Raw genomic sequence first — 21,776 nt, 5'->3', positions numbered from 1 at the left:
GTGCCCCCTTGTGCCCTCTGAAATTCCCCAACCAGGGACATAGTTCCTATTGATTTAAATCCCTTAATCATTTTAAGTACTTCGATCAGATCAGCCTTCAACCTTCTATATTCAAAGAATGCAAGCTTTTTTTTTGAGTAACTTGTCTTCATCATTTAACTCTAAAGTCTTGGTATTATCATTCAGGGAAATCTGAATTGCACTCTCTCAATGCATTAGTAAGGGAAACTGTCTTCAAAGACTTTGGCATATTCATCCATCATTTTGTAGTACTCTCATATGTTCAAGGTGTACATCACCAATAATAACCTTTGATTGTATCGGTGTGTGTTTTACCTACATGACTCTGCACTAGCAGTATACGTGTCAGTCTCAGGCCATCATTTTTGGACACTTATCCATCTTTCCTCAAGTTAGAAATCATGGGTTGTTGTTCCAATCCAGGATCTTGAGCATTCTATCCAGTGCTGCACAGTTGGGAGGGGCTATGAAGTGGGGAATGCAGTGGTGGGGTGGGAGAGTTGTCACTTTTCCAATCATACATTAAACTGAGGGCTGTCCATTCTCTCAGTTGGACATGAAAGATTCCACATCACTATTCAAAGCTTGGGGACATCTCCCGTAGTATCCAGGCCACTGTTTATTGCTCCATTGACATCCCTAAAATAAATTCTCTGCCAATTACACCGTTGCTGTTAGTGGGATCTTTCTATGTGCAAATTGGTTATGATATCTACATTATAACAGTGACTCCATTGCAACAAGTGCGTCATTGTTGGTAAACCACAGAGAGTGGATGCTCCTGAAACCTCTATACAAACAAGTCTTTCTTACTGTTTTTTTTTGTAAGTGATAACTTCATTTTTTCCCAATGTTTTGATATTAGCTTAGAGTCAACCATAGTCCACAGTGGTGCTTGGACATTGGTAAGAATGCACTAGTGGACCAGATGCTGAAGCTGAACTGTGGGATGTATTAGCTCCCCGTGTAATTCCTTAAACACAGTGGTTTCAAAGGCTGCAGGACAGTGATGTCATGAGAAACCCATAAGCTTATTGCTTACAATATTATTTTTAAGGCAATAGTTGTGAGGAAATGATTTCCGAGGCCGTAATTGAATTCCTGGCTTCAGATAATACTTCCAGATGATACTCGTTTTCCTTATGTGGCTAATGACAGAATCAAATCCCTTTGTCAAATTCCCAGTCTCCCTTCCAGGTATTCATTATTGTCAGCTTAAGAAACAACTTGAACCAACTAGCGTGCAGATACAAATGCATGAATCTTACCTTTTTACATTACTATTTTATATCACAAGAAAATGACTCAACAATGCTCATAGAGTCACTGAGTCATAGAGATGTACTGCACGGAAACAGACCCTTCAGTCCAACCTGTCCACGCCGACCAGATATCCCAAACCAATCTAGTCCCACCTGCCAGCACCCGGCCCATATCCCTCCAAACCCTTCCTATTCATAGAGGAGAAAGTGAGGTCTGCAGATGCTGGAGATCAGAGATGGAAATGTGTTGCTGGAAAAGCGCAGCAGGTCAGGCAGCATCCCCTCTAGTTCTGGACTCCCTGACCCCAGGGAAAAGACTTTGTCTATTTATCCTAACCATAGCCGTCATGATTTTGTAAACCTCTATAAGGTCACCCCTCAGCCTCCAACACACAAGCTGGTTAGATTGTAATCAGACAAAAAGTGAGCCAAAGAAGGGGACAGAAAGCTGGTTAAATTGACAGCTTTTTAATAAATTTCTAGTAGATGGAAGAGAGACAGTAGAGGGAATTCCAGAGTTTCAGACATAGATAGCTCACGGAATTGCAACCAATTCTGGGAATAAGCAGGTGCTGGGGTCAGGAGAGGCTGGAATTGGAAGAATGCAGAGGTGTCACAGGGTTGTGGAGCTGGAGGAGACTACAGAGACGTGGAAGGCTATCGGAGTATCAGAAAGCAGAATTCCTAAACCCTGGACTGAGAAGCTAATGCAGATCAGCGATTTCAGAGATGTTTGGTAAAGAGGACTCAGTATGAATGAGGAAACAGACATCAGCACGTCGCAATGTTGATGTTATTGGAGGCTGGGAGATAAGAGGTTGGTTGGGAAAACACTGGGAGTAGTTTGGAGACAACAAAAGCACTATTGAACAAAAAGCTCTAACAGATACAACAGTAGTATGTTCAGAATTGCCAGTCAGTGCCAGGTTACCTTTGAGTTACAGAGTCTGAAGTGCGGGCCTGTTATCTGTCTGTGTGTACTTCATGTTCCTGATAGTATTTTACTTAGACAGTTGTGCCACTCATTCTTAACAGTGAAACCTAACCCCTATGTTCACTCTCAACCATCCTGTTTCTCACATAGCCATTTAGTCACAGCTTTGACCCCATGACATGCTCCAGAGATTACCTAAGACCTCACATCTGCCAGTGACAGATAGCTGTGATTCGTTTTAACAAGCCTAACTTGTCACCACTTTTACAGGCTGCAGATTGAAGAGATTGACAGAAATAGAGAGATAGTAAGAAGTATTTCTGTGCGAATACACTCATGAAAAGCACATCCTCTAATTACAGAGAAGCACACAGTCTTTGCTCCTGTGGACTGTTCTATTATTATTTTGGACGGATCAAACGGGGAGCCCACACTTCTCCCACAGTAGACTCAGTAGGGACCCGGTAACACGATTTCCCAGGTTTGTTGGCTCTCTGACTTTCACACACACCCAGAGCCAAGCTGACAATCACACACACGCGGCAACGTTGAATACTTCCCCCGTTACACATTTGCCCATTTTGCTGAGCCGCTTACCTTCTGCTCTCTGGCTCCGAGAGCTCCCTGGGACTGCTGCTCTCCATCTCCCCGCTTCCCTTCCGAGGCGTGCCCTCACCTCCCCTGCTGGAAGCAGGCTCCGCCTCGCTGGCTCTGGGGCACTGGGGCTGGGCTCGCTCTCACACAGTGGGACAGCCCAGTCCTGTGGGAGCTAACCTTGCCAGTGCAGTAATAGGGGCGGGTGGGACTGAAAACTGGGGCAGGACAACGCAACTGGTGCAACAGTAAGGATGCATCCAAGAGCCGGGGTTTTGAAGGAATATATTCATCACTTTTAGTTCTCTAATATGCATTTAGTTATGATCTAAAGGGTGTTACATTGATAGTGACTGCAGCTATTTGACTGTTTTTTAATTTAAATGGTTGGACGTGGGTGTTGCTGGCTGGGCCCAGCATTTATTGCCCGCCCCTAGTTGCCCCTGGAGAAGGTAGGGGTGAGCTGGCTTCTTGAACTGCAGCACTCCCACCCCGCTGCACTCCCACCTGCTGTAGGTTGACCCATAATGTCCTTAGGGAGGGAATTCCAGGATTTTAACCCAGCAACAGTGAAGGAGCAGCGATATATTTCCAAGTCGGGATGGTGAATGGCCTGAAGGGGAACTTGCAGGGTGGTGGTGATCCCATGTCTCTGGTGCCCTTGCCCTTCATGGTCATGGGTTTGGAAGGTGCTGTATAAGGTGAATTTCTACAGTGTATCTTTATAAATGGTACACACAATGGTGTGCATCTCCTGACAAATTAAAAGGTGTAAAGACAGAGTTATTTCCAAGGAAGAGAACTTACTTTTCTCTTCACCGAAGCCGTAAGGTCACCAAGGAGTCAATTTTCACTGGCTCTTGAGGTGACACGGAGGCTCAGTGGATAGTTCGATTCCAGCCTTGGGTGACTGCCTGTGTGGAGTTTGCACATTCTCCTCGTGTCTGCGTGGGTTTCCTCTGGGTCCTCCGGTTTGCTCCCACAGTCCAAAGATGTGCAGGTCAGGTGGATTGGCCACGCTAAATTGCCCGTAGTGTTAGGTCCATTAGTCAGAGGGAAATGGGTCTGAGTGGGTTACTCTTCGGAGGGTCGGTGTGAACTTGTTGGGCCGAAGGGCCTGTTTCCACACTGTAGGGAATCTAATCTAATCTAATCTAGATTCTCCTGGAGTTAAAGTGGCAGCGGCCAGTCTGGAATTGGGATGGGTAATCCTGCAGCACCATGACCATCGGGGCAGCATGGTGGCTCAGTGGTTAGCACTGCTGCCTCACAGCTCCAGGGACCTGGGTTCGATTCCAGCCTCGGGCGACTGTCCGTGTGGAGTTTGCACATTCTCCCCGTGTCTGCGTGGGTTTGCACCGGGTGCTCCGGTTTCCTCCCATTGGCCATGCTAAATTGCCCATAGTGTTAGGTGCATTGGTCAGAGGGAAATGGGTCTGGGTGGGTTACTCTTTGGAGGGTTGGTGTGGACTGGTTGGGCTGAAGGGCCTGTTTCCACACTGTAGGGAATCTAATCTACAATGTGTCAGGCTCCATTTTAAAGAGGGCATCTTTTGTGCTTGCTGTCTAAAGAGTCCGTCCCCTTCAGGCATTAATGAAGAAATCAAGGCCCCATGACATAAAGACAATGGCCATTTTCGATTGGAACACAAACCACGGTGGAAGAGAGGAGGCCCAGCCAGAGCTAGATACTCAATCACTTCTGTGAGCATCCGAGGAGCAGGAGTGAAGCACAGGATACCACACTGTCTGCTGTCACGACCCTCAGGGACTTTACTTTCACTTCGTAACCCAATGTGCTGTGTCAGGAGCCTGTATTAGGCATCTGCTGCTCAGAGAGGACTTTCAAATAAGGATTCGGCCCCTCACCACCAAAATGGTGAATGTGTTCCATGTCAAAGTTCATAATAGACCAGCATAAAACTAAACACCATTCCATCAACTGGACCTGGTCAAAAATCCACAGACACACACACACACACATACACACGTGTTTGAAATAAGCAACATAAAAATAAGATCAATTTGCTTGGATTCTGAAACTCATTACCAGGAGGAACCAAATCGTTGAATCATTTTCTATTCTTTGGCTTCACAGGATCTGCTCCCCAGAAAGCACAGGATCTACATTCAACTCTCCAACTGCTCCTGAAACATGTTACAGTGTCACTCCTTGCAGCTCACACCAGCATATTCCATCTCATTTGGTACTTTTCCCCCTACAACCTTAAAAGAGTTGTTACTTTCCCTACCCTTTCTCATTCCCTTAGCCCAAACAGACATTTTCTCTCTATTGTCCAACTCGAACTAATAATTTTTCACTCTCCATCCTTTCTCAATTATTGTTTTGTTTCCCACCTCATTTAGAATTATTGTTCCTTTCTCACTCACTTTCAATCTTACTATTCATTCCTCACTTCAGTTTACCGTTTATTTGTCCCCTCAGTAGCATGATTTCTCCCTATCTTTCTCTTATTTATTGCCACCTTCTCCTTACCATTCAATATTATCTGTTCGTCCACCCCCTCATATTTATTTCAACCCATTTTCTCTTCACGCTGTCCTCAGTGCCGCTCCAAGCTGAGTCCTGTTGGCATTTGAAGGACTTGAGCTGCTGCAAACAGCAGGTAGGAATTTCTGTTCTCAGAAGAATTCTTTCCACAGTAGTCCCAACGATCAGAAGCAGTCCTTGGATTGAAGCTGGATTGGGGAAGGAGGTCTGTGCTGAATTTTGCCTACTTTTCAATGAATGCGACCCTGGCCTCCACTTCCACTACATCGGTAAGGCCTAGTCTTAGGATAAGAATTCGTGAATCAGAGGAAGGCTGTTTTTACTCTTCAAATGCTGCTTTTCGTTTCTCAAGTGGTGTGGAATTATTCTCCACAATGGTGCTAGTTCAAGTGAACAAATAGGATGAGAAAGAAAGTGCTGTGTAAGCATAGAATCCCTACGGTGTGGAACCATTGAGTATCCCACCCAGACCTAGCCCCCTCCCCCCCCGTCCCAGTAACCCCACATTTCCCATGGCTAACCCACCTAGCCCATACATCCTTGGACACTACGGATCAATTTAGCATGGCCAATCCACCTAACCTGCGCATCTTTGGACTGTGGGAAGAAACCAGAGCACCTGGAGGAAATCCATGCAGAGAAGGCGAGAAACATGCAAACTCCAAGGCTGGAATTGAACCCAGGTCCCTGGCACTGTGAGGCATCAGTGCTAACCACTGTGCCATAGCACTACCCCTCTGTGAGGCAGTAGTACTAACCACTGAGCCACTGAGCCATGCTGGACCTTGCTTTGTCTATATCCTGTAGCCTCTGTAATTCAACTTCTCTTGATCTCTTGTCTTGGTTGAAGCTATGTTTAAAATAAATGGTGAATCTACAAGATGTTACTCATTCAAACAAGTACCAGTTCAGTCTCCTGCTTCTCCAAAGACCAAATATTGCTCCAATAGGGAAATGATTGGATATTGGATTGAGCTGTAATAGTGTTTTGTTCTATTCATTTATCCCTAATAACCCAGAGGGCAATTGAGCATCAACCACTCTGCTATAGGTCTGGAGTTATATGTAGGCCAGACCAGGTAAGGGCAGCAGATTTCCCTTCCTAAAGAACATTAATGAACAAGATGGGGTTTCCCCTGAACAATCAACAATGGTTTCATTTCATTAATAGACTCCAGATTTTTATTAAATTTAAATTCCACTACCTGCCATAGCAGAATCTGTACCCAGGCCCCCAGAACATTAGCTGGCTTGTTGAACTAATAGGCTAGCAATGATAAGACTAACCCTAACCCCCCTAACCCTAATGCCTTCCCTTCCATGGGCCTGAGGTTAGTGTCAAATCTTTTATAGGCAGAAAGCTTCATTCTGTTATCGAAATGTTCATTATTCTGCATCACAGCTGCTTAGGGGGACAGGATGGGGATTAAAGAGGATCAGACAGCAACAGGGAGGTATTGTGTTTACAGAGAAGGTCCATATGCTTGCTTTTCCACTTGTGTTCTTGAATGAGAAAATGTTAATTCATTTATGTTTTACTGTCATTATCAAATGTGGCAATTGGTAATGTATGGGTAAGAACCATTATCAAAGCAGACTCCACTCCTATACAAGTATGCATTCCCATATTTAGCAAGTGGAATAGGATATCATCATGTGCCCTTCGATAAGTAAAAACACTTTAGGACAGCATGAGGTTATGCGAGATCCTATACAAATGCAAACTTCTTTTTCACATACTGACAATGATCGTCATTTTTCTTAAGCAGTGAGTGAACGATCGAGTGCTGCATCTTTGAAGAAGCATTTTGTTTTGATGAGATGTTAAATCTAGGTTCTGTCTGACCTTTTAGGAGACGTGCAAGATTCCGTAAATCTTTTCAAATAAGAGCATTGAGTTTTCCCAGTGCTCGGGTTAACGTTCCGCACTATACCAACACCTTGATCTTTTTTCTTATATACCCAGAGGTGTTATCACACACAACTGAGCAACTTTCCCACCACCGAGTTACTGTGAGCTTTTTTTCCTGAACCAGCACCTTGTCAGCAAATCATCTGATTATCCATTCATTTGCTGTTTGTGGGAAAATACTCATCACAGAGTGTCCTGCTGTGTTTGTCCAGGTTACAAGGTTAATTGATCTTCGGGAGTACTTCAATGTCCATAAATTATTTGGGGCATTCTGAGGTCATGACAAGGTACAATTATAAATACAAGTTCTGTCTCTCTTGTTATTATTAATGAACATTGTCATTGTAGAGAAGAGAAAGAGAGGCCACCATTTTGACCAAGATAATTGAATATTATCTTGCACCTTATTTGAAGGACAGATCGCAGATCTCAAATAAAGAGACTCTATTTGTAGAATCACAAGCAATAAATGTGCATTTTAAACTTTTACATGGATCTTCCTATTAATAATGGAAGATGTTTTTGCAGTAATACTATTACTGAGCTAGTAATCCAGGTACCAAGCTCAAAGACTTGGGTAGACAGTGTATAATGGCTTGGCATGGCAGCTGCTCCGCCCAGGACTATAAGAATCTACAGAGAATTATGTACACCTCCCAGCCCCCCCCTCATGGAAGCCAACCTCCCATCTATGGAATCCATTTATACTTATTGTTGCCACAGAAAGACTGCCAACATCATCGAAAGACCCCTCCCACCCCCGGCAATGCTCTCTTCCAACCTCTTCCATCAGGCAGAAGATACACTACACGTACCAACAGGTTCAAGACAGCTTTTTCGCTACTGTTATTTGACTGCTGAATGGATCTCTCCAATTTCAAATCTAATGTCGACCTCCCTCACGTGTACCTCTTGTGCAGCTCTCTCCTTGTATGGCTCACTCTATCTGAACACCCTATGATTTATATGTCCTTCTTTGCTATAATTTGCCTGTACTACTCACAAAACAAAACTCTTCACTGTACTTAGGTACATGTGACAATGATAAATCAAACCAAATGATCCTCCGTGTGCCTTAGCAAACCATTCTATTCAAGAGTAATTAGGGGCAGCACATGTTGCATTGCCCTGCAACACCAGCATCCCATGAAACAGTAAAGAAAAAGCCATGGATATAAATCTGAATATTATAGTTTTCCTGCTAGTCTCACGGTGTGATTCTTGCTTTGGGATCTATTGTACAATGATGTAAGAGGTCCTGTGTTCAAATCCTGGACAAGCCCTCATTTGCTACCCATTGTTGTGGTGCAATGGTAATGTCCCTATCTCTGGTCCAGAAGGTCCAGTTTTAAGTCCCACCTGCCCGAGATGTGGGTCACAACATATCTAAACAGGTTGATTAAAAATATCTAAAGCTTAGGTACTTTCTTCAGAATTGGAGATCTCTGACAAGGTAAAAGGATCTCAGCAGGGCCAGTATAAAGAAAATAATTGATATAGTGAAGGAATTCAGGCATATTTTCAAAAGTAAAGCTATTTCTGGTTGGGGTGAGAGTATTGAGGAATGTGGAGTTAGTTGGGGTAAATGGTGTTGAAGTACAGACAGCCATGGTATGTCAGAAATGGGAGCAGGTGAAGGGTTGAAACATATCAGTGAGTGACTAAGGTACCATCATCAGCCCAGAATGTGAAGGTTGTGGATTCGAGTTCTGCTGTGGACCTGAGAATACAATCTGAGCTGACAGTGTTGAGGGAGTGCTGCATAAGACCATAAGACCATAAGACATAGGAGTGGAAGTAAGGCCATTCGGCCCATCGAGTCCACTCCGCCATTCAATCATGGCTGATGCGCATTTCAGCTCCACTTACCAGCGTTCTCCCCGTAGCCCTCTGACAGTCTGCACTGTCAGAGGTGAGGTGGACTTTCAGATGACATTGTTGCATCTCCGCATAACATTATTCCAAGAACCAACTATCTGGCCAATATCACAGTGCTGTTTGTGGGATCTTGCTGTGTGCAAATGGACTTCGGTAATTCCCACATAGAAACAACGACAACATCTCAAATTTACTTCATTGTCCATAAAGCACTTTGAGAGGTTAAAAGATGATTTATAAATGCCAGCTTTCTCTTTTGTATTTTTTTCTATTCTGCTCCTAGAATTGAAGGAAACAGAATATTTTTCAAAGGCCACAGACACATTTCAATGAGTAAACTCCTTCGTGGGGAGGGTTAGCGAGGATGCTAAAGGAAGCAAATATCTCAAACAGACAAACAACATCCTCTGGGATGAGGATAAAGTCTATCTAGAATGTAAACCTTCAATGCATTGTATCAGTGTTGCGTGACATTTGTCAGACATTTGGAATGCAATGATTTAAATATAGTGAGTCTTCAAATAAATACACAGTCTATCAGGTTTCAACTCCTAACCTCCAACACTGAGTAACTCTAACCTCTGTCTGGTGTGGAACACAGACACAGGCAGCTGCACCAGGCAATGACACTCCTTTTCCTGGATCTTAAAGTAAGTCATCCTATTGTAAGTGGAAAAGAAAGTGCTTTATAGTGAACAATTCTGCTATTTTCTGAACTGTCAACAGGGTGGCAAGAAAAATATCAAATTCAACAAACTGTAAATTGTTCTTACAATGCTTGACATTTTCCATTATTTGCCTTACTTCCGAATAATGCTGATTTAATAGAAATGTAAGACACTTGGCAGATTTTACTGCTGATTCTGGGACAATGATCAGGTGGAAGGGGATAAGACAAAGGTTCATGACTATGGCCTGATTTCCCTGCCATCATTTCCAGTTCACCCGATGAAGGAGCAGCACACCAAAAGCTTGTGATTTCAAATAAACCTATCAGATTATAACTTGGTGGCGTGTGACTTCTGACATTTCCAGTGGACAGTGGAACGGGTTCCCCACTGTTAGGACTAAGCATTAAAACAAGGCGCTGATGACATTACAAAATCCAGTTTCCATCTCCTGTTGTTACTGACTTGTTTTCATTGAGTTGAATTGCTGAATATATTGCTGTCCCTTCATCATCTCTAGGCCCAAGTCTGGAAATTCCCTAGCTCACAATATTGGAGAGCTACCTTTACTATACAGTGCAAGTCAAAAGCCTGACACCACCTTCCAACAATAAATGCCAGACTTGCCCATGTCAAAAGCAGGAATAAAAAGCATCTCCTCTTCGTAATGTATCTTTTCTGAAGATTAAACAGCCATTCATTTTGAGCACCACCTTAGCTCAGTGGTAGCATCTTCACCTCAAAGTTGGATCCACACCTACATGAGCATTCCAGTGCAGTACTGAGAGAACCTTGCATTGTTGGAGGTGTAGTTTTATTTTTAGCTGTGATATTAAATCATGTCTGGTTGGTAGGGTGGATGTAGAAGTTAAAGATAAGCAGGAAAGAGAGCATTCATCCCTCAACTAACATCGCCAAAATTAGTCATCCTTTTCATTGCTGCTTTTGGAATCTTGTTTTATGACTATATAGGAATTTATTTTATCTTACAGTAGATACTATGCTCCAAAGTAAAGATCAATTTTAAAAATCATCCCTGCTTCAGGAATGTCCCACACCATGAAAGGGGCTAGCTTAATGATAGATCTTTCCAAGTAGCCTTTTTCTCAACTTATGCATAATTTACTGACTTCCTTATTTTAAGTCCACATAGGTCCATTTATTAGAAATAGAATCTGTTTAAATCATCTCCAATTAGAAGCTGTCCATATCAATCCAAAGAGCTATGGTGGGATCTTGAGGCACACTGGTACATGCAGAAGCTCTGGGTGTGAGTCCCACTCCCATAGCCACGGAAGATGCATTCACAATATGGCCAACAGGATTGAATATCAATCTGTAACTCCTTCAGGAACACTTCCAATAGGCAGCAAGAACAGGAGAGTCTCCTAGCCAGCCATGTTTGATGCAGAGTGGTGCCCTTCAGTCTTCAGCCTTTGGCAACAGGCTGGTGACCTATTCCAGAATAAGTAGCCATGGGAACAGGCATGAGTCTGCTTTATCTGCCTCACATACCATGGGCCACTGATCTGGGAAGAGAACTAACCAAAGAAGAACACTGTGGAGGAAGAGTTGATGGAATGAATTCAAGGTAATTTTCTAGATCTGTATGTTGAGCAATCAAGTAGGATATTTTAGCAATCAATGAAATATTATGGATATTATGCACTAAGTCAAAATTCACTAAATTCTTGTAATATTGGAGAAACAATACATTTTGAAACACCTTTTTGTCTTGCACACATCAGGACAATTTGCAAGAAATACCAAAGTAAAGAGACAGCAGCATTTTATGCTGTATATGAAGAGAGTGTTGCTTGACTGGCAAGTAGACTCTGACTGATAGAATCCACACCACTATTAATCAGAGTCCACTTCCAACCCATCAGCTCGATAGGGTGCCGTACAAAACAGAGAAAAATAAAAGTACAGGCTAGAATCCTTTGACTATCATAGAGTCTTAGTCATATATCTTCGTTCCAACCAGTCCAGGCTGACCATGATCCCACTAAACTAGTCCCACCTGCCTGCGTTTGGCCTATTTCCCTCCAAACCTTTCCTATTCATGAACTTATCTTTCAAATGCGGTAACTATATCTACATCCAACACTTCCTTACAAAGTTCATTCCACATGTGAACCACCCTGTTTAAAACGTTTAACCCTCATATCTTTTTAAAATCTCTCTCCTCTCACCTTAAAAATATGACCCCTAGTCTTGAAATTCCTCATCCTAAGGAAAAGACACCTACCATTAACCATACCCATCATTATTTTATAAACCTCTATAAGGTCACCTCTTAACGGCATGGTGGCACAGTGGTTAGCACTGCTGACTCACAGCGCCAGAGACCCGGGTTCAATTCCCGCCTCAGGCGACTGACTGTGTGGAGTTTGCACGTTCTCCCCGTGTCTGCTTGGGTTTCCTCCGGGTGCTCCGGTTTCCTCCCACAGTCCAAAGATGTGCAGGTCAGGTGAATTGGCCATGCTAAATTGCTCGTAGTGTTAGGTAAGGGGTATGGGTGGGTTACACTTCAGCGGGTCGGTGTGGACTTGTTGGGCTGAAGGGCCTGTTTCCACACTGTAATCTAATCTATAAATCTATAATCTATTAACCTGCTATGATCCAGAGAAAAAATCCCAGCCAATCCAGTCTTTCTTTATGACTAAATCCTTCTATACCCGGCAACATCCTGGTAAATTTCTTTTGAACCCTGTCTAGCTTTAATAATATCCTTCCTATAATGGGGTGACCAGAACTGGACACAGTATTCCAGATGAAGCCTTACCAACATCCTGTATGACCTCAACATGACATCTTAATTCCTATAGCGAAAGGACTCAGCAATGAAGGTAAGCATGCTAAATGCCTTTTTAAGCACCTGTGATACCAACTTCAAGGAATTATTTACCTGAATCCCAGGTCCTTCTGTTTTTATAAGGTTTTAAACCTAAAACAATTGATTGCTCTGATGGCCAACAGCAGAGAATATTATAGTTAACTTTTAAGTTGTTGATTTCCTGACATTTTTTCCAGTCCAGTTATCATTGGGTGATTGGGTCTTCCTTCTTCAGGGGCGAGGAGAGAAAGAGAGAGAGAGTGAGCTTCTCTAGCTTACTTCAGTTCCATAGTCAAACATTCATCTCCTTTGCTTCTGCCACAGCCTCTTCAAATAGCAACCAGTTTATATATTCTGGGGGCTGAGTTCACTGTGTCTGGGCATGTTTCACCTCTAACATGTGAAGGAACTCAGGATGGAGCAAATCCAATGGGAAAGGAGGATCTTCCCCTGGGTACAGGAGGTGAGTGCTGGATGTGGCAGGGATTGACTGGTTTAATTCTCTTGGGTACACAGTTCAGAATTGTCACTTGTGTATTCCATATTGGTTTAATGAATTTGGCCAACTTGTGTGAGTCGGGTGATGTTTGGCCATTTCAAATCAGCATTTTCTGTCCCTTTCCAAAATAATTTCAGCCCATGGAAGTCCCAGGCATTAAATCATATGATGAAATTTGTTAATTGATAATCCATATTAAATAATATGGTGACACACTAGTTACCACAAGCAAAACTGATTCTACACCTTGATCCTCTGAACTAAGATAATTTCTCACTGCTGCACTGATCCCATCCTTTATTAACATATCTAACATACTCCTTTCCCGGTCTTCCTGTCATTCCGAGATGTCAAATACCCCGGAATGTTCACGATCCAGCCATGGTCACTTTGCAGCTATGTAATGGCTATCTGTAATGGCTAACATTTCATACTCATTTAGATTAGATTACTTACAGTGTGGAAACAAGCCCTTCGGCCCAACAAGTCCACACTGACCCGCCGAAGCGCACCCACCCAGACCCATTCCCCTACACCTAACACTACGGGCAATTTAGCATGGCCAATTCACCTAACCTGCACATCTTTGGACTGTGGGAGGAAACCGGAGCACCTGGAAGAAACCCACGCAGACATGGGGAGAATGTGCAAACTCCACACAGTCAGTCGCCTGAGTCGGGAATTGAACCCAGGTCTCTGGCGCTGTTAGGCAGCAGTGCTAACCACTGTGCCACCGTGCCGCCCACAGTGGCAGCAATTTGTGCCAGCAATTTATTCACCTTGTTATAAATGCTGCATACATTCAGGTAAAGAATCTTTAAACCTGCCTGTTTAATATTAATCCCTATATGATTTTATTTGCTGATGCACTATGATGCTGCCTTGTCCATCAACTTTAACTTTTCAAATCTGCCCTCATATGAGGGCTTCCTCCCCTAGTCCATTCATATTTAGTTTAAAACTGCCGCTACAGCCCTATTTATCTGATTTGCTGGAGCATTGGTTCCCAACATGATTAAGGTGAGGGCCATCCCAAAAGTGCAGCTCCCTCTTACTGCAGTACTGATGCCAGAGGCCCACAAACCAAAACCCACTTTTCTAACACCAACCTTACAGCCATGCATTCAACTCTCTGAGTTTATTTATCCGATGACAATTTGAATGTGGCTTTGGTGGTAACCCAGAGATTATTACCTTTGTGCTTTCTTAATTTAGCCCCCAACTACATATCCTCCCTGAGCAAAGACTCTTTCATATTCACTCTTACATCATTGGTACCTGTGTGGATCATGAAGACTAGACCTTTCTGCTCCCTCTGTAGGTTCCTCTCCACACCTAAGGAAATGTCCCTGATACCGGATAGGCAACAATTCCTTCGGACTAATGCATGTGGCAGCCCAGAACTATATTGATCTCGGTAACAAAACTGTCTTCCACTACAATTACATGCCTTTTTATTGCCCCCCCACTCCCCCTATCTGAATGGCCCCTACATCACAGTTCCATGGCCATCCTCCCTTTAGCCCTTGCTCTTGTCCTGCAAATATTGCAAAAACATCAAACCTGTTGGGTCCCCATACCTTACTTGGAATTACAGCCTCCTTCTCCTGACCACATAATAAATCTGCAGTACCTAGCCTAAGGGGTGTGATTGTCTCTTGAAACAAAGTGTTCAGGGAACTCACCTTCTCCCTGATACATTGCAGTGTAGGAAGCTCAGCCTTCAGCTCTTCAAAGCTTGGTCGAAGCTCCTTGAGCTATAGAGACTGCAAATGTAGTTGCCATGGATCACACAGGTGTTCACCAGCTCTGACATACATCATCTGCCCTGCCAACATTATTATATTTTATTAAACTCATCAGGTTTTCTGTACATGTTTAACTGTATATTTTATCATTCAATGAATGATTTGTACCTGCAATATCGGCTAAAACACTGTTCCAGTTTAGAGAGAGGGAACACATTTAAACTCACCAATCACTTACCCGCTTTCCTGATTAATACTGCAAGGCTTCTGCTCTCAGCTCTCACTTTCTTCAGCTTTCTTTCTGGGAGCATTCCTTTTTTAAACAGAAGATGAGATATCAATACTTCCCACACTGCTCCAACTTCCTCCAATTACTAAACTGCTGGAATTAATCACTCTACCTTTCTTAATTGGAAACTTCACCTTTATGTTACTTTGCGAGGCTACTTTTACATTAGCTGAGATTCCAGTGATCTGAGTCTGTTGCTTCTCGGTGGGGAACCAGTTCTTACTAGTTATGCAATTAACTAATTCTACAATTGCCTCTCGGCAAGGAAATTACTTTTCACTGAAAGATTAGAAGAAAATAATAATTACTGTTGCAATTAAATTAAATGTGAAATACAAAGTTGACTGGATTTTAGAAGGACAGCAATTCTTAATATTTCCCCATTTCGCAAATTCCCAGAGTTGAGCACCCTGCCTCACTGCAGTAAAGCAAAGCCACACCTATAAATCAATGAGAAGGCTAAATGTACTGTCCCCATTTGCTGAGGACAAATGGCAAAGAGGGAAGCTTCTGGAAGTGACAATTTGAGACAAAATTAATAGACGTTTGGGCAATTGCACATTGCTTAAGGGAAGCCAGCATGGATTTGTTAAGGGAAAGTCATGTTTAATTAACTTGCTGGAGTATTTTGATGAATTAACTGAGAGGGTTGATGATGGTAATCCTTTTGATGTGGTGTACATGGACTTTCAAAAGGCACTTAAATAAACTGGCTTGTGAGCAAAGTTGGAGGTCATGGAATAAAAGTGATCTAATCATGATGCATACAAAATTAATTGAGTGTTTGGTGTTCACTAGTGAGAGGGACAATATGGATATAGAAATCAGGGAGCAGGACTGTGATATTGTTAAAGAGATTAACATAGGCAGAGAGGAGGTTCGGACTGATCTGAAAATTAGATAAATTTCCAATACCAGGCGAACTGTATCTCAGACTGTTAAGAAATAACAAGGGTACTCGCAATAATTTCTAATTCCCCCCTGGCCACAGGAGAGATGCTAGAAGACTGGAGGACACCCAGTATGGTACCATTATATAAGCAGGGATAATTCAGGCAACTACAGATCGGCCAGTCTAACCTCAGTGATGGAGACATTGTTGGAAGCAATTCTGAGGGACAGAATTATTCTGCACTTGGAGAGGCAGGGAGTAATCAAGAACAGTCAGCATGGTTTTATGAAGGGAAGGTCATGTCTGACTAACTTGATTAAATTTTCCAATGAGGCGACGAGGTGTGTAGATGAGGGTGATGCATTTAACATAGTCTACTTGGATTTCAACAAGTCTTTTGATAAGGGTCCGCATGGGAGACTGATAGTGAAGGCAAGGACCTATGGAATCCAAGAACATTTGGTTAATTGCATCCAGAATTGGCTGAGAGGCAGGAAGCAGAGGATGATGGACTGGAAATCTATGTCCACTAGGGTTCCACTGCAATCAGCGTTGGGGCCTTTGATGTTTCTGGTCTATATAAGTGATTTAGACTTGAATGTCAGAGAGTTGATCACAGATGATTAAAAAATGGTGCAGTGGTAATTAGTAAGGAGGATAGTTTTAGAGTACAAGAGGAAAGAGACAGGCTGGTCTGATAGGCTGATCAGAAGCAAATAGAATTTGCTCTGGATAAATGTGAGGTAATGCACATGGGCAGGACAAACAAGGTAAGGGAAAACATAATGAATGGTGGGACCCTAGGAAACACCGAGGATAGGAAGGACCTTGGTGTGCATGTGCATCAGTCCCTTGAGAGACAAACAGATGAAGTGGTTAAGAAGCCATTTGGAATACATGTCTTTATTAGTTGAGAATTTACAACCAGGGAGGTTATGCTGGAACTGTATAAAAAGCTGGTTGGCACACAGCTATATGACTGTGTGTAGTTCTGGAATCCACATTATTGGAGGGATGTGATTGCACTGGAGAGGATGAAAAGGAGATTGACCATGATGGTTCTCATTCTGAAGAGTTTTTATTTACGAAGAGAGATTGGGAGAACTGGGGTTGCTTTCCTTGGAGCAGAGGAGACTGGGTGGGGACATGATTGAGATGTATAAAATTACGAGGGGTCTGGATAGGATTGACAGGAAGGAAACTTTCCCCTTGGTAGAGGGATTAATGACTGGGGGCATGGATTATAGAGGAGTTTTAGAGGGATGTGAGAAAATTTGGTTTCACTCAGAGGGTGGTGGGAATCCAGAACTCACAACTTATAAAGGTGGTAGAGGCAGAAATGCTCAGAACATTAAAGAAGTATTTAGATGTGCACTTGTGATGCCGCAAGGCTATGGAAAATGGGATTAGATCAGTTAGGTCCTTGTTTGTTACTGGTGCAACCCAGTGGTCCAAAGAGTCTTTTCTGAACTGCTGACTCTATGACTATAACTCTTTGATAGGAAGCAGACAGTAATAGTGAATGGGAACTTTTCATATTTGAAGGAGATTTACAGTGGAGTTCCTAAGAGATTCTTGTTAGGACTTGCACTCGACCTGGCATATTTCTCGAAAAGAAAGTGCACTGAGGTTTCACTAGACTGATTGCTAGGATGACAGTTTTTTTCTCTGAGGAGAGATTGATGTCTGGTGTTTGTTCAATGTTCATCTTTCAACTCAACTATACCAAATGCCAAATGTAGGTGTGACTTTGCATTGCAAAATCCCTTTGTGTTGACCCACCAATTGTTGAAGAGATCCTCATGAATACACTTTAATAAACTCTCGCTCATTGTGCTCAGAATAACTGCTCTCTTTGCCTAAAATCTAATCTTGTATTTCTAGTGGAGCAGGAAAGTACTAAATGCTCACAGTAAAGTTCTGTTACTGCTTTGTACTCTTCTATATAACCGTTTTAATAAATGAAACCTAGCCCATTGTGCAAGGAGAAACAGACAGGTCCATGTACACAGTAACCTTATCCCATCCCATTCATGATTTAGCACTTCAGCTCCTTTGACATGTTCAGCGCTGATGTAACTAAAACACAGCCACATCTTATTTCTTCCCAGAATTGCTGCAAAATGTTGTTTTCTTTCCCCTAAATATTCTTGATCCAGCAGAAAATGTGCCACTTTGTACCTTCTGTTTGTCAGTATTGATATATGAGCTGTTTAGCATAAAACTTGACAGTGCCTCCATTTGTCCTGACTGCTACTATTTGGATTAATGATATTTGACTGGCTGGCGAAGGTAAAACTTTTGTTTGCAGAGGGACAGGGAGACACATGATCCTAAATGCTCGTGTGACATGGAAGGAGATACTATCAGATTACAACCCTTCAGCCTGTTATTGGAGCACCAACTGGCCCCTGTCACTTTTCTGTCTTCTACATTGATCCTGACACATGCAGAGTGGGGTGTCTTGTGAGTTGGGGGGGCTGTGGACTAGTTAGCATCATTTTTATTCTGGGCTGCTTCAAGGTCTGTGTTTCCCACATGTTCTTTCAGCACCTTGGTCAGTACCTGGTCTTTTGGTGCAGTGATCATGGCTAAACATCTGTGACCAATCGTGGATTGAGCTGAAAGAAGAATTTTCGAACAGATGGGTTTTTAACCAATGGGCCAACCGCTGCACACATTAGGAGTGTGAAAGAAGCCTCTTTCTCCATGGTGCTGTTGAAACGATGAACCTCTCGATGAGTGCCACCTAAGCTCCTGCCTCTCAAGTTTGTGAGCCACTGACTCTTAGCAGCTCTGGGGCTTGTTGACTCAGGTGGATAGAGACACTGCAGGAGGGTCATGTTGAAGAAGCTGAACTCCATGTTTCGTCCCCATGAGGAGAGAAAACTGATTGAGCCCGGAGGAAATGAGGAGTGGCAGAGAGAAGAGTGTGAGATCAGGTTGGTCCGCAGTACCTCCCTCTACCTGATGGGGGAATGTCACCAGAACCTGGGTAGTTCTCTGAAACGGAGCAAGAGTGATGTAAATGTGCACTCCACTCTCTACAACATCACGGCTGAAGATCCGGTCTGGGTGTTGTCAAGGACACAAGACTGTCTCCAGTACCTACAGGATCTGATATTCCTGCGCAAACAATACCAGTCTGTCAGTAACCTCAACAAGTGTAAGGAGAATGGCCCAGATCCGTGCTCTGCATCAACAAAGCCTTGCAAATCTAACAAGAAAGGGACAGCTTCCAAACACCCCTCCAAGGCAAGTGTTTAAAATTCTTCCTTCCTGAATAACGATTAAATTTCCAATAACTAATGGAATCCCAGGAGTCTACTTCATATTTCCATCTCAAATAAAAGGAAAATACTGTGCATTTTAGAAATCTAAATAAAAACAGGGAATGCTAGAGAAATTCAATGGGTCTGGCTGCATCTCTTATTTGGAACAGTCACATTGGATTTGAAATGTTGATTCCATTTCTCTCTCTACAAATGCTGCCTGATCTGCTGAATTCCTCCAGTACTATTGATGTAAAAGGCATGCAAGAGCAGAGAGACCTGGGTGCATGTGTGTAAAAGTCATGAAAGGTGGCATGTAGATAGAACAAGCTATTAATAAAGCATACAGTATTCTGCGCTTCATTAACAGGACCATAGAGTACAGGAGCAGGGAGGCTATGATGAATTTATATAAGATACTTGTTAGACCTCAGCTGGTGAATTGTGATCAGTTTCAGGCACCACACTATGGGAAGGATGGGAATGCATTGGAGAGAGTGTGGAAGCAAGTTTTTATCTCATGTTTCCATCCCTGGTGTTGACAGTTATGATAATGGATAATAACTCTGAAAGCTGCCCTTTAATATCATCTTGCTCTTTCTACATGAATTTTTGATGATTTGCAAACAACTGAATGTAACTAACTCTGTGACACTATTCGAAGAGGCTGGGATTTTTCCCAGTTGAGTGAAACAGACCATCCAACCATTGCTCAATGTGGGAGCTTGCTGTACATAACTAGCTGCCACATTTCTCTCCTACAGACTACTGTGATTATCAAAAGCAGAGTTGGCTCTAAAGTGGTTTGGGATATCCTGAGCTAGTTAAAATGCTGGTCTTTACCTCAAGTGGAGATGGTAGTGAATCATATAATGGTAGTGAATCATATAAAGGCAAAATACTGTGGAAACCTGAATTGAAAACAGCAAATGCTGGTGAAACTCAGCAGGTCTGGCAGCTCCTGTGGTGAGAGAGATGGAGTTGATGTTTCAAGTCTACTATGATTCTTCTTTAAAACTGAAAGGTATTGGAAAATAGATTTTTGTTTTGAACTTTTGACAGAGGTAGAGGAGGAGACTGTTCAGAATCCAGGACCAGTTCCAAAGGAGACTGAGCAAGGGTTGTGGACCAGAGTTAAAACTGTGTTCTCTGGTACTATTTATGAGTGGGATCAATTTCTCCTTAGCCAGTCTGTCCAGCACTCTGTCCAGCAGAGAGACCTGGGTGCCTGTGTGTAAAAGTCATGAAAGGTGGCATGTAGATAGAACAATTTTGAAAAGTTTCATCAAATCTCCTCTTAGTTCTCTTCTCTCCAAGGAAAACAACCCCAACTTCTCAACTCTCTCCTCATTGCTGGAACGCTTCTCACAAACTGCTTCCATACTCTCTCCATTGCATTCCCACCTTTCCCATAGTGCGATGCCTGAAACTGTTCACAATTTAGCAGCTGAGGTCTCACCAGTGTCTTATATAAGTTCACCATAACCTGCTTGCTCCTGTACTCTATGCCCCTATTAATGAAGTTCAGAATGCTGTATGCTTGATTAATAGCTCTCTCTACCTGTCATAGAGATTATGTTCAGCATGGAAACAGACCCTTTGGCCCAACCAGTCCATGCTGAACATAATCTCAAACTAAACTAGTCCCATCCGCCTGCTCCTGGCCTATATCCCTTCAAACCTTTCAAAATCATGAACTTATCTAAATGTCTTTTAAACATTGTAATTGTACCCACATCCATCACTTCCTCACGAAGTTCAATGCTCAAGCAAGCCACCCTCTATGTAAAACATTATCCCCCAAGTCTTTTTTAAATCTCTTTGCTCTCACCTTAAAAATGTGCTGCGTGGTCTTGAAATTCCCCCATTCTAGGAAAAAGACAACTACCATTGCCTCTATCTATACCACTCATGATTTTATAAACTTCTATAACGTTGCCTTTCAACCTCCGACACTCCAGTGAAAGAAGTCCCAGCCTGTCCAGCCTTTCTTTTGAACTCACACCTTCCATACCGGGCAACATCCTCGCCAACCGCTCCTGAACCCAACCTTTAATGATGTTTGCACATATACACCCTGGTCTCTCTGTTCCTGCCTGCCTTTTAGATCAGTACCCTTTAGTTTATCCTGTTTGTCCATGTTCTTTGCACCAAAGTGTACCTGGTCATAGTTTTCTGCTTTGAACTTCAAATACCACTTATCTGCCCACTCCATTAACATGTCAATGTCCTTTTGAAGTTCTACACCATCCTCCCCATTAAGTTTACAGTTCTCCCAAATTTCACGTCATCTACAAATTATGAATTGTCCTTTGTACACCAGGATCTAGACAATTTATATATGCATCAGGAAAAGTAAGGATTCCAATATCAACCTCTGGAGACCTCCACTGCAAATCTTCATGCAGTCTGAAAAACGCTCTGTCTTTCCTCTGCTTTATAAATACATAAGCTCA

General features: G+C 42.8%; 1 protein-coding gene across 1 annotated transcript in view; it reads right to left on the bottom strand.

Annotated features, from left to right (window-relative positions):
* The window catches only part of LOC122554965 (protein FAM124A-like), a 40,482-nt gene extending 37,545 nt beyond the window's left edge, over positions 1 to 2,937 (bottom strand). Inside the window, exon 1 of the mRNA XM_043700433.1 lies at positions 2,815 to 2,937. Coding sequence (XP_043556368.1) covers positions 2,815 to 2,861 — 47 coding nt within the window. The 5' untranslated portion in view covers positions 2,862 to 2,937. The remainder of the gene's footprint in view (positions 1 to 2,814) is intronic.
* Positions 2,938 to 21,776: the final 18,839 nt, after the last annotated feature.

The sequence above is a fragment of the Chiloscyllium plagiosum genome, chromosome 12, assembly GCF_004010195.1.
Source record: "Chiloscyllium plagiosum isolate BGI_BamShark_2017 chromosome 12, ASM401019v2, whole genome shotgun sequence".
Taxonomy (NCBI): domain Eukaryota; kingdom Metazoa; phylum Chordata; class Chondrichthyes; order Orectolobiformes; family Hemiscylliidae; genus Chiloscyllium; species Chiloscyllium plagiosum.
This window is presented reverse-complemented; position numbering and strand designations above follow the sequence as displayed.